This window comes from Scyliorhinus canicula, chromosome 11 (assembly GCF_902713615.1).
Source record: "Scyliorhinus canicula chromosome 11, sScyCan1.1, whole genome shotgun sequence".
Taxonomy (NCBI): Eukaryota; Metazoa; Chordata; class Chondrichthyes; order Carcharhiniformes; family Scyliorhinidae; genus Scyliorhinus; species Scyliorhinus canicula.
Genome location: NC_052156.1, coordinates 34383852 through 34397475, shown reverse-complemented (window position 1 = coordinate 34397475; position 13624 = coordinate 34383852). Strand labels below are relative to the sequence as shown.

The window sequence follows — 13624 nt, the reverse complement described above, 5'->3', positions numbered from 1 at the left end:
ATTTACAAAAATGTGAGTCAGTCATTTTTTTTAACGAATACCTAGTCTCATTTGGTGTGATGTGCATAATGAAGATCAATCCTCCGTTTGAAAAATCACAAGACACTTAATTTTAAGTTCATATGGCAAAGTTCACCTTTGAATGTAAAGCATCGTGTAGCTGCCAGTGTAAAATGGTGTTGCTGGAAGCTGACTCAAACGTGTTAATCTGATACATAGAGCACACAAGTGCTAGTTTACTGACTCATTGTTTCACATTGTAGTTTTTTTTTGGAAATGTAGATTTGTATAGAACTTTAAAAAATTATTTAATAGGGATGTGTTCTTTGACCCTAGCAGAATGTACTAATGGCTACTTTATGTAGCAGGTAGATGATCCCTCTGGCAATCCCGGGAGCCAAGTAGATACAAAGGTTTCCTCTGCATCAGCTGGAAGCAGGCTAAGCCAAATCAACACTGATCAAATTCCATCTCTCCTCTCGGTGCCTACAAGAAACCACATGGATATAACCACCCCTCCTGTGCCAATGGTAGCTCCAGAGGTACTAAGAGTTGCTGAACACAGACACAGGAAAGGATTGATGTACCCTTATGTATTTCAGGTGCTCACAAAGGTAGGCCCTAATACTGCCCACTATGCACAATGAAGCTGCTTTATTGTAAAAGTTACTGTTTAGAAACCATGGCTACTGTGAAAAATTGCAAATTGAATGTATAGGCATTAGGAATTTAATGGAGGATATAGGGTTGGACTTCCAAAAAGCATTTTAACAGTGCCATTTAAGCTACTGGTTTAAAAAATGATGACTGTTGAGGGCCAGATCTTCTGATCAGCAGGGATGCTGGGTGCGATGGCGTTTTGGTGCTCTTTTAGCTGGGACATCCCATCCTGGCTGGGACAACAAAGCCATGGCGCAGCAATCCAAGAGAAGGAACAATGCAGAGGACACGTCCCCCTTTTATAACATTAGCTGTCATACCCAGGTAGATTTTTAAAGGTCTCAAGTTTTTCAGTGGTGTGGGTTATTGAGTGGGTTGTCAGGTCAGGGTTGGGGATTTAGGTCAGTGGGTTGGGTTGTGCCATTAACCATTGAGTTATACCAAAGATTAATAAGAATTCTTGAGTAGGCATCCAGATAAGTATAAGAATTCCTGAGTAGGTAGAATGTGTCTAACCCAAGTCTCCGATACTCCAATCCGTGTAAGAGGTGTTCGATTAGGGTCTAAGTCAGTTCAAATAAACCCATCGGAAGTTTAAACTTCCCCGACAATTACAGTGCACGTACTTGTATGTAGCAGGCAGAAGATCCCTCTGGCAATCCCGGGAGCCAAGAGGGATCATCCCTCGTTAAGTTCACATGGCAAGTTAAGATTGATTCAGGGCACCGGTACGCACCAGCAGCTTGTTCAGGGTTTGCTGCTCCTAATACTGGAAGATCTGGCCCACAATGTTTTCAGGGTTCGATGACAGATGAAACAGGATAGCTCTAAAGGATTATTTCTACGAAGGACCACGGGTAGTTAGGGATCTGTGTTGGAAAATTTCTGTGTTGGACAATAACAACTTGCATTTATGTGGCTGTCAGTGTTTTTTTAAAAGACGTTCATGATCTTATTGAATGGCAGAGCAAGCCCGGAGGCCAAATGGTCTAGGGACTCCTGTCTATTGCTCCTAATCGCTACATTCCTGTATACTGCACAAGGTATAGGCAACCAAAAATAAATGCTGAAATAAAGAAAGTAACATTAGGACCTGTGACCAGACACTTGGTCTAAGAGATCGATTTTAAGGAAGACTTAAAGATGAAGACTGGGGTGAAGATGTGGTGGGTGAGGGAATTCCAACATTTTGCCCCGAAAAAGGCTGAAGATGTCACCAAAATAGTGTGAGATGGGAGCTTGTACAAAAGACTGCATTCCATCACAAAAACTGTCTACTTCTGCCTCGGTTATTTCAATGCTCCTCTGACAAATCTTCTGTCTTCCACGCTTCATGAACTCGAAATTATTCGAAACTCTGTCTTCACATATTCTGGCTCACCAAGTTCTGCTCACCCACCATCTCGTTGCTTGATGAGCTGCAATGCCACCAAGCTCACCTATGCCGAAAATTTTAAATTTGCTTCCTTGTGTTTAAATCTCTCCTATGCTTTGCAATCCCCACTTATCTAGCTTCCTCCATAACCCTGCAAGAACACTGCGTTTCTTCAACTCTGGTCTTTTCTATGTCCCCCTGCCATCGAAGCCATGCTTATAGGCATGTCGGTACTAAAATCTGTAATATTCTTTGTTCGAATAGAAATTAACCAGCAGTCTGAACCCATCTTGGTGTAATTCATGGAACAACACTATCGGTAAATTTGCAGAATTTACTGTCCGGTTCAGAGACACTGTTCTGAGAAATAGGAAAAATGCAACATGATTGGATGGGTTGTTCTAAACATGGTGCTTACGCTTTGTTGTTGGGAAAGACATTCCAGTCAGTAAGGTTTTTAAAGCAGATTCCTGGGAGCAAAGTTGCAAATGCAGCAATTTACTTGAGCCATGTTCATGAAGTACATGTGTAATTGAACCAATCTAGAAAGAACTTCTTTGAGTTGGGTTTTGGTACCCCTGTGAAGAGTTGGGAAAGGCCAGGACACTCTACTCGGCCTCCAACTATCTCAAGAGCCAATTGGAAGTTTTCTTCCAACATTTTTATGCACTGTAGTATTTTGCTGTTCTTATCTAATCTGCCTTTGGCACTTTGGTGTCAATCAAGTCCCAGTTAAGCATTGCCACTATTGTATGATGTTTGTGTAATTTGTGCATGACAGAAGTTATTTTGCAAGGAAATATATTTGGTTTTCATGTTTACAACCAAATGATCCTAAAGGTTATTTTAAAGTTTTATCTGTGAACTTTCCTTGAACTGAAGGTTGGGAGCTACCTAATAGGAAAACCACAGAGTGTTAAAAATAGAAATTGCTGACAGGTTGCCTGTTAGTCAGCATCTTTAATTATAAAAGTCAGGTTATGAGATCTTATCTGTGTAACCCTTCAGAAAAACAGTTGCAAGCATGAAACCTTCTGACCTACAGTGCATTTGCAGCATTTTAATTTTTTTTTCAAAGAATACACAATGGCCCTATCCAAAGCCACAGATGACCTAGTGTAGCAGTGACCATCGTGCGTTCACCAAGAGGGATCATTTTGGAAAATTTGTATGTTCGTATGTTGCTGTAAGCAGGGACAGAAGCCTGACTGGAGATTTCAGAAATGTATTTGTGGAAAAGAGTGGCATGGATTTAGGAGGTGACAACACTTTCAAAACATTGGAAAGGGAGCAAAAGTTTTCAAGGACTGAGGAATTGAAAGGGAGGAAACCATTCACAATACCAGTTCGCATTCACAATATCAGTTTGGGGACCAAAAGGGAAGTTCAATGGTCAGCAGCTCTGTGTTTGTGAGAGTTAATGGATTGGGAGGCTTGGTATTTTGAACAAGAACAACTTGGGGATGATCTGAGACTGGAGGGAGACATAGATTTGTGGTTAAAATAAGAGTCTGGGCTTGGTGAAAGATTGGTGGCCAATGGTTTAACCTGCTTTTCTTTTTTTTTGAATAATTTTTATTGGAATTTTTTACAGAAAATATAAAAATATAACAAGTAATAATATGCAACAAACTGCCCCATAACACCCGCAACTCCCCCCAAACCGTAACGACACATGTATCTCTTCCCCCCCCCCCCCCAGCCCCCAACAAGAGAACTTAACCATAAATTAAAATTAAATAAATCAAATTTAAATAAAATAAACAAACATAGTCATCGTCTCCCCCCACCCCCCAGGGTTGCTGCTGCTACTGTCCCAGTACCCTATCGTTGAGCCAGAAAGTCGAGGAAAGGCTGCCACCGCTTAAAGAACCCTTGCACCGATCCTCTCAGGGCGAACTTGACCTTCTCTAGCTTAATGAAGCCTGCCATGTCATTGATCCAGGTCTCCACGCTTGGGGGCCTCGCGTCCTTCCATTGTAGCAAAATCCTTCGCCGGGCTACTAGGGACGCAAAGGCCAGCACGCCGGCCTCTTTCGCCTCCTGCACTCCCGGCTCTACCCCAACCCCAAAGATTGCGAGTCCCCATCCTGGCTTGACCCTGAATCCCACCACCCTTGACACCGCCCTCGCCACCCCCTTCCAGAACTCCTCCAGTGCCGGGCATGCCCAGAACATATGGGCATGGTTCGCTGGACTCCCCGAGCACCTGACACTTCTATCTTTACCCCCAAAGAACCTACTCATCCTCGTCCCAGTCATGTGGGCCCTATGCAGCACCTTGAATTAAATGAGGCTAAGCCGCGCACACAAGGAGGAAGAATTAACCCTCTCCAGGGCATCAGCCCATGTTAAGTCTTTGATCAGTTCCCCCGCCCACTTCGTTTTCAGCTCCTCTACTGACGCCTCTTCCACCTCCTGCATAAGCTTGTAGATATCGGATATCTTCCCCTCTCCGACCCAGACCCCCGAAAGCACCCTGTCACTCACCCCCCTCGCGGGGAGCGCAGGGAATCCCTCCACCTGCCGTCTAGCAAATGCCTTTACCTGCAGATATCTAAACCTGTTTCCCGGAGGGAGCCCAAATTTCTCCTCCAACTCCCCCAGGCTCGCAAACCTTCTGTCGATAAACAGGTCCCTCAGCTGTCTAATGCCCGCTCTGTACCATCCCTGAAATCCCCCATCCATGTTCCCCGGGACGAACCTATGGTTCCCCCTTAACGGAGCCTCCATCGAGCCCCCCACATCTCCCCTATGTCGCCTCCACTGCCCCCAAATCTTTAGGGTAGCCGCCACCACCGGACTCGTGGTATACCTCGTGGGAGGGAGCAGCCACGGCGCCGTTACCAGGGCCCCCAGGCTTGTATCCCCACAGGACGCTCTCTCCATCCGTTTCCATGCTGCCCCCTCCCCCTCCATCACCCACTTACGCACCATCGACACGTTAGCCGCCCAGTAGTACCCCGAGAGGTTGGGCAACGCCAGCCCCCCCCATCTCTACCCCGCTCCAAGAAGACCCTCTTCACCCTCGGGGTGCCATGCGCCCAAACAAATCCCATGATGCTGCTGGTCACCCTTTTAAAAAAGGCCCTAGGGATAAAGATGGGCAAGCACTGGAAGAGGAACAAGAACCTCGGGAGAACCGTCATTTTGACGGATTGCACTCTGCCCGCCAGCGATAACGGCACCATGTCCCACCTTTTAAATTCCTCCTCCATCTGTTCCACTAGTCTGGTGAAGTTAAGCTTATGGAGAGCCCCCAAACTCCTGGCCACCTGCACCCCCAGGTACCTGAAACTCTTCACTGCCCTCCTGAAAGGGAGCCTCCCAATTCCCTCCCCTTGATCTCCCGGGTGCACTACAAATACCTCGCTCTTTCCTAAATTTAGCTTATAGCCCAAGAAGCCCCCAAATTCCGCTAACAGCTCCATCACCCCCGGCATTCCCCCCTCTGGGTCCGCCACATATAACAGCAGGTCGTCCGCATACAACGATACCCGGTGCTCCTCCCCACCCCGCACCAGACCCCTCCATTTCCCTGACTCCCTCAACGCCATGGCCAGCGGTTCAATCGCCAGTGCAAAGAGCAGGGGGAACAGGGGACACCCCTGCCTGGTCCCTCGATAGAGCCTAAAGTACTCCGATCTCCTTCCATTTGTGACTACACTCGCCATCGGAGCCGCGTAAAGCAGCCTCACCCATTTAATGAATCCCTCCCCAAATCCAAACCTCTCCAGCACCTCCCACAGGTACCCCTACTCAACTCTATCAAACGCTTTCTCTGCGTCTAGTGCCACCACTATCTCCGCCTCCCCTCCACTGCCGGCATCATGATAACATTGAGCAGTCTCCGCACATTCGTGTTGAGCTGCCGCCCCTTGACAAATCCTGTCTGATCTTCGTGAATTACCTCTGGCACACAATCCTCTATCCTGGTAGCCAGGATCTTCGCCAGCAACTTAGCGTCTACGTTAAGGAGCGAGATAGGCCTATATGATCCGCACTGCAAGGGGTCCTTATCCTGTTTTAGAATCAAAGAGATCAGTGCCCGTGACATCGTCTCATGCCTCATTGAAGGTTCGCACCAACAGGGGACCCACCAGGTCCGCATATTTTTTGTAAAATTCCGCCGTGAACCCGTCCGGCCCTGGGGCCTTACCTGACTGCATTTGTCCGATCCCCCTGACTAGCTCCTCCAACTCTATCGGCGCCCTCAGCCCCTCTACCAGCCTCTCTTGAACCCTTGGGAAACATAGCCTGTTCATGAAGCTCTCTATCCCCTCTCTCCCCCTCGGAGGTTCCGACCGGTACAATCCCTCGTAAAAGTCCCTAAATACCCCGTTTACTTCTGTCCCCTTCTGCACTACATTTCCACCCCCATCCTTCACTCCACCAATTTCCCTAGCCGCATCTTGCCTACGGAGCTGATGCGCCAACATCCTGCTCGCCTTCTCTCCACACTCATATACTGCGCCCTCCTCCACTGTGTCTCTGCCTTTCTGGTGGTCAACAAGTCAAAATTGGCCTGCAAACTGCGCCGTTCTCCCAACAACCCTTCCTCCGGTGCCTCCGCATATCTCCTGTCCACCTCCAGGAGCTCTCCCACCAGTCTCTCCCTCTCCTTCCTCTCCCTCCTTTCCCTTAGGGCCTGGATGGAGACCAGCTCCCCCTGGTTCACTGCTTTCAGAGCCTCCCAGACCATCCCCACCTGGACCTCCCCCGTATCATTGGTATCCAGATACCCCTCAATGCTTCTCCGAATCCTCTTACACACCTCCTCCTCCGCCAGCATCCCCACATCCAGGCGCCAGAGCGGGTGCTGGTCCCGCGCCTCTCCCATCTCCAGATCAACCCAGTGCGGGGCATGGTCCGAAATCGCTATGGCCGAGTACTCAGCATCCTGCACCCTCGGAATCAATCCCCTGCTCAGGACAAAAAAGTCTATCCGGGAATAAACCCTATGGACGTGAGAGAAAAAGGAATACTCCCGCGCTCTCGGTCTCCCAAACCTTCAGGGATCCACCCCTCCCATCTGGTCCATGTATCCCCTCAGCACTTTGGCTGCCGCCGGTCTCCTTCCCGTCCTTGAACTGGACCGGTCCAGTGTGGGATCCAGCACTGTGTTAAAGTCTCCCCCCATGATCAGGCCCCCTGCCTCCAGGTCCGGGATGCGGCCCAACAATCGCCTCATGAAGCCAGCATCATCCCAATTCGGGGCATATACGTTCACCAGCACCACCTTCTCTCCCTGCAGCCTACCCTTCACCATGATATATCTGCCCTCCTTGTCCGACACCACCTCAGCCGCCTCAAACGCCACCCTCTTCCCCACCAGAATCGCCACCCCCCCGGTTCTTCGCGTCCAATCCTGAATGATAAACCTGCCCCACCCACCCCTTCCTCAGACGAACCTGGTCCGCCACCTTCAGGTGGGTCTCCTGGAGCATAGCCACGTCCGCCTTCAACCCCCTTAGATGGGAAAACACACTGGTTCTCTTCACCGGCCCGTTCAGCCCCCTCACGTTCCAGGTAATCAGCCGGATAAGAGGGCAACCCGCCCCCCTCCCCCACCGACTAGCCATAGCTTGGCAGATGTTCGCCTCAGGCCAGCACACCCCGCTCGACCCGTTCCCCATGGCGATAACACCTCTCCTCTTCTCCCCCCCCCCCCCGACCCCCATCGGCTCCTTCCTAGTCGTTCCAGCAGCAACTCGGTATCCCCCCCCCCCCCCCCCCCCCCCCCCCCCCCCCCCCGGCTAGGACCCCTCCTAGCCACGACGCACCCTCCATGGTACTTTTGTGAGTCAGCTGACTTCTGCTGACCCCGGCAGCTCCCGCCAAAACCTATCCCCTCCCGGCATGGGGTCATCCCCCTCTTGCCACACCTCCTTGGCACCGCTTCAGCGCGGGAAAGAAAACCAGTAGAGGCCCCGCCCCCACCGCAAGCTCCACCCCCCCGCCCCGCAGCGCGGGAAACCAGAGGAAAGCCCGCGCTTTCACACTGCCACACCCCACCCTTCTGACGCAGTTCCCCAAAATCCATTTTCACCTCAATCCCCAGCCCCGTACAGAAGAGAACATATAAAACACAAACCCCCAACACTCCCCACCTAACCCACAACCATGCCCAACAAACAAACCCACCCGTAAACAGAGCAAACAGAAAACCAGCATACATAACACACATGTCGAAGTTAAAAAAGTTGAAACAGTTGAAACAAAACAGCCACAGCGGAATCAACGACGGCCAAAGTATGTCCCCAGGCCCTAGTTCGAGTCCAGCTTCTCCGTCTGTACAAAGGCCCACGCCTCCTCCGGGGACTCGAAGTAATGGTGCCGGTCCTTGTATGTCACCCACAGGCGCGCAGGCTGCAGCATTCCAAACCTGACCTGCTTGGCATGAAGCACCGCCTTCGTCCGGTTGAACCCGGCCCGCCGCTTAGCCACCTCCGCACTCCAGTCCTGGTAGATCCTCACTACCGAATTCTCCCATTTACTGCTCCTCTCTTTCTTGGCCCAGCGCAGCACACACTCCCGGTCACTGAAACGGTGGAACCGCACCAGCACCGTCCTCGGGGGCTCACCTGCCTTGGGCTTCCTGGCCATCACTCTGTGCGTTCCCTCAAGCTCCAGGGGCAAATGGAAGGACCCTGCTCCCATCAACGAGCTCAGCATCGTGGTCACATACGCCGGGAGATCCGACCCCTCCAGCCCCTCCGCCAGGCCCAGGATCCTCAGATTCTTTCGCCTCGTGCGAACGTCCAGCTCCTCCAAGCGGTCCTGCCACTTTTTGTGAAGTGCCTCGTGCAACTCCACTTTCCCCACGAGGACCACGGCCGCCTCCTCCCTTTCAACGGCCTGCTGCTGCAACTCCCGAATAGACTCCGCCTGGGTCCCAAGCAGCTTATTCGTAGTTGCGTTCATGGAGTCCAGCAGCTCAGCCTTCAGCTCAGCAAAACAACGTAGGAACGAGGCCTGTTGCTCCTGCGCCCACTTCCACCAGTCCTCGGGTGTTGCGCCGGCCGCCCTTTTGTTTTCCTTCCCCCGTTTTTTTTGGGGAGTTGCTGCAGCCTTTTTCTTCGTCCCACTCCGGGTGAGCACCATATAGTGTGGGGCAAGTTCTTCCAGGCACCTTCCCCCACCGGGATGCGTAAAAACAGCGCCGTTTGGGGCCCTCGAAATGGCCCAAAAGTCCCTAAATAGCGGGAGCTGCCGAACGTGCGGCTTAGCTCCGCATAGCCGCAACCGGGAGTCCGGTTAACCTGCTTTTCAACAATGACTTTGGATTTCATCAGAAGGTCACCATTGACCTGAAACTTAACTAGACCAGTCATATCAATACTGTATCTGCAACAACAGAGCAGAAAGAGAGCACACTGGAATGAACTGCTCTAAAGCCTACAAGATTCGAGCTTTGATTGTGGGGAATGCACTCCATTCATCCTGATTGGGCACAGCTATAACAGTATTTAAGAAGCTCAGCACCATTACAAGAGCTTTGTGCTTGTTCAGCACACAAGCCTGTGGACTCCACCCTGTTCACAAGCAACATGCTATATGCACAGCATACATAACGTTTTTAATCATTTTTATTAATATGGGTGTCAAGGGCAAGGCTCTGGCCACAAAAAATAATTTTAAAGTATTTTGCTTTGAAATTAGTACAAAATTAAAAAAGGTAGAGAGCATTAATATGGAGCGCCAGCAACAACAAAGGAATTCCAATTATAGTTCCAAGTCAGGATGGTGTGTGATTTGTAGGCGAACTTGCACGTGGTGCTATTCCCACACACCTCTTGTCCTTGTAGATAGAAGACATTGCGAATTTGGAAGGTGTTGAGAAAGCCTGTGTGAGTTGTATGGTGTAGACGCTATGTATTGCAGCCACTGTGCATTGGTGGTGATCGAGGGATCGAATGTGGTGGATGGAATGTCAACCAAATTGACTGCTTTGTCCTGGCTGGTGCTGAGCTTCTTGAGGGTTGTTGGAGTTGGACTCATCCAGGTAAATGCAGAGTTGTTTGCTAAATTCCTGACTATTAAGTGGTGAAAGGCTCTGGGAAGTGATTATTTGAATGTCCAACCTTTATTCTACCCTTTGTAGCTGCAATACTTGTGTCTAATATAGTTAGCTTTCTGGAAAATGGTGACCGCCATCCACAGCTGTTGAGGGGGGATTCAGCAGTGATAATGTCATTGAATGTCATGGGGAGATGTCTTGTCGGAGGTTTTTGTCACAGTGAAATTCACAGAATCCCTACAGTGTGAATGAGGCCATTCGACCCATGAGGTCACACTGCTTAGAAACATGGTCAGTAGGTGCAGGGAGTAGGTAATTCGGCCCTTCGAGCCTGCTCCACCATTCAATATGATCATTGCTGATCCTTCATATCGATGTCAGTCTCTCTCACTCTTCCTAGTTTCTCCTCATCTCAGTCTTAAATGGCCCACCCCATAGCCTGAGACTGTGACTCCTTGTTCTAGAGCCCCCCCCCCCCAAAACAACATTCTTGCACTCAGTTTGTACATTTCAAGGAAATGTTCTCATTCTTCTAAACTCCAGTGAATACAGGCCTAGTCTTCCCAATCTCTCCTCATGTAACAATCCTGCCATCCCACGAATCAGTCTGGTGTACCTTGGCTGCACTCCCCTCATGGCAAGCATATCCTTTCTTGGGTAAGAAGACCAAAACTGCATACTACTCCAGGTGTGATCTCGCCAAAGCCATGTACAGCTGTTGTAAGACATCCGTGCTCCTATACTCCAGTCCTCTTGCAATGAGGGTCAATATACCATTTGCCTTCTCAACTGCTTGCTGTAGCTGCATGCTTTCTTTTAGTGACTGGTGTACTCGGACACACTGGTCTCTTTTTGCATCAACATTTTCCAATCTATCATCATTTAAATAATACTCTGTTGTTCAGTTTTTCCTTCTGAAGTGGTTGACTACACATTATACTGCATCTGCCATGTATTTTCCCATTTACTCAAATTGTCTAAATCACCTTGAAGCCTTTTAACATCCTCCTCGCCACTCATTCCCAAGTTTTGTGCCATCAGCAAACATAGACATATTACATTTGGTTCCCTCATCCAAATTATTGATGTACATTGCTGCATAAAAGATTGATTCAGAAAGTGAGATTGTTGGAGGTATACTACTAGATTAGATTGTGGATTGGTTGACTGACAGAAATCCAGAGGGTCGGGTTAAATGGGTCCTTCTTGGGCTGGCGAACTATAACTAGTGGGGTGCCACAGGGTTCAGTCCTCTGACCTCAACTGTTTACAATCTACATAAATTATCTGCATGCAGGGACAGCAAAATCTGCGGGTGCTGCTAAAATAGGTGGGAAAGCACGCAGTGAAGAGGAAATTCAGATTTTACAGATGGCTATAGATAGGCTAGGAGATGGCCAAAATTTGGCAGATGAAGTTTAATGTGGATAAGTGTGAGGTTATCCATTTTGGCAGCAAAATAGTAGGCAAATTATTATCTAAATGGAAAGCAGATACAAAATGCACCTGGACAGAGGGATCTGGGTGATTTTGTTCATGAATCGCAGTAAGTCTGTTTGCAGGTTCAAAAGAAAGGCAAATGGAATGTTAATGTTGTTTGCAAAAGGACTGGAGTGTAAAAGTAGAGAAGTATTGTTGGTGAGATCACATCTGGAGTATTGTGTCCAGTTTTGGTGTCCTTATTTGAGGAAGGATGTGGTGGCATTGGAGGCAGTTCAGAAGAGGTTCACCAGATTGATTCCGGGGATGAAGGGATTGACGTATGAGGAGAGATTAATCATTTTGGGGTTTATACTTGCTGGAGTTTAGAAGGATGGGAGGGGATCTGATTGAGGTATATTAAATATTACAAGGGATTGATAAAGTCAACATGGACCAGATGTTCCTCCTTGTGGGGCAATCTGGAAGAAGAGGTCACAGATATAGGGGCCTCACGGTAGCATGGTGGTTAGCATCAATGCTTCACAGCTCCAGGGTCCCAGGTTCGATTCCCGGCTGGGTCACTGTCTGTGTGGAGTCTGCACGTCCTCCCCGTGTGTGCGTGGGTTTTCTCCGGGTGCTCCGGTTTCCTCCCACAGTCCAAAGATGTGCGGGTTAGGTGGATTGGCCATGCTAAATTGCCCGTAGTGTAAGGTTAATGGGGGGATTGTTGGGTTATGGGTATACGGGTTACGTGGGTTTAAGTAGGGTGATCATTGCTCGGCACAACATCGAGGGCCGAAGGGCCTGTTCTGTGGTGTACTGTTCTATGTTCTATGTTCTATATAGGTTGAGAAGCGGTAGATTTAAAACTGAGATGAGGAGGCACTACTTCTCACAAAAGGTGGTGAATTTCACCCCATATCTGAGACATTAAATGGTTTCAAGAAGGCGGTAGATATATTTCTGATTTAAAAACGGGTTAATGGATATGGAGAAGAGGTAGGGAGGTGGCTTTGAGACCAGGAAGAGATCAGCCATGATCTGATTGAATGGGGGAGCATGCTCGAACGGCTGAATTGCCTACTTCTGCTCTTAATTTCTATGTCCCCATATTTCTATTGGGAATAGCTGGGACCCTGAGGGACCCCACTAGTCGCAGCCTTCCACTTTGGAAAAGACCCATTTATTCCTACTCTCAGCTTCCTGTCTGCTAACCAATTATCAATCCATGCCATTATATTGCCCCCATCTCATGTGCTTTAATTTTATCAAAAGCTTCCTGAAAATCCAAAAACACCACGCCCACTGGTTCTCCCTTATCTATTCTGCTAGTTGCATCCTTAAACTCCAACAGGTTTGTCAAACATGATTTCCCTTTCATAAATCCAAGTTGACTTTGTCTAACCTTGTTTGTCCAACGTTAGATATTTTCCAAGTGTCCTATTATCACATCTTTTATATTAATATTCTGTAGAATTTTCCCCACGACTGATGTTAGGCCTAGCACAAGAGTGAATGTTGTCCACGTCATCAGTGTGCACCCCACTTCAGACTTTATGAAGGAGGGCATGTCATTGATGAAGTAACTGAAAATGGTTGGGCCTCAGACTGCCCTGATGAACCTCTGCCATGATGTCCTGGACTGAGATGATTGGCCTCCAAGAAGCATAACTATTTTCCTCTGTGTTGGCTATGACTCCAGCTACTGGTGGGTTTTCCTGTCAAATGCTTTAGTGATGTCAAAAGCAGCCACCCTCACGTCACCTCTGGAGTTCAGCTCCTATGCTTCCGTTGAGACCGAGTCTATGAAGAGATCTAGAGTAGAGTGACCCTGGCAGAACCCAAACTTCATGTCAGTGAACTGAATATTGATGAGTAAATGATGCTTGCTAGCTCTGTCAACGACACTACGATCATTTTTCTAATGATTGAGAGTGGGCTGATGGGGTGGTAATTGGCCAGTTTGGATTTATCTTGCTGTTTGTGGACTGGATATTTGTGAGCAATTTTTCATTTTGTCAGGTAGATGCCAATATTATAGCTTTCCTGGAACAGCGGAGTTAGATATGCAGCTGGTTCGAGAAAGCACAAGTTTTCAGCCCGACAGTCAGGACATTGCTGGGGCCCATAGCCTGTGCTGTACCCAG

At 48.7% G+C, this 13624-nt stretch overlaps 1 protein-coding gene across 3 annotated transcripts in view; it reads left to right on the top strand.

The window, feature by feature from the left end:
• Positions 1-13624, top strand: part of LOC119973996 (constitutive coactivator of PPAR-gamma-like protein 1 homolog) — a 167822-nt gene that overhangs the window by 84972 nt on the left and 69226 nt on the right. For 2 of the 3 annotated variants that reach the window (XM_038812751.1, XM_038812753.1), the window contains exon 9: positions 366-614. In XM_038812751.1, the coding sequence (XP_038668679.1) occupies positions 366-614 (249 nt within the window). The remainder of the gene's footprint in view (positions 1-365; positions 615-13624) is intronic. The other variant, XM_038812752.1, reaches the window with a different exon arrangement.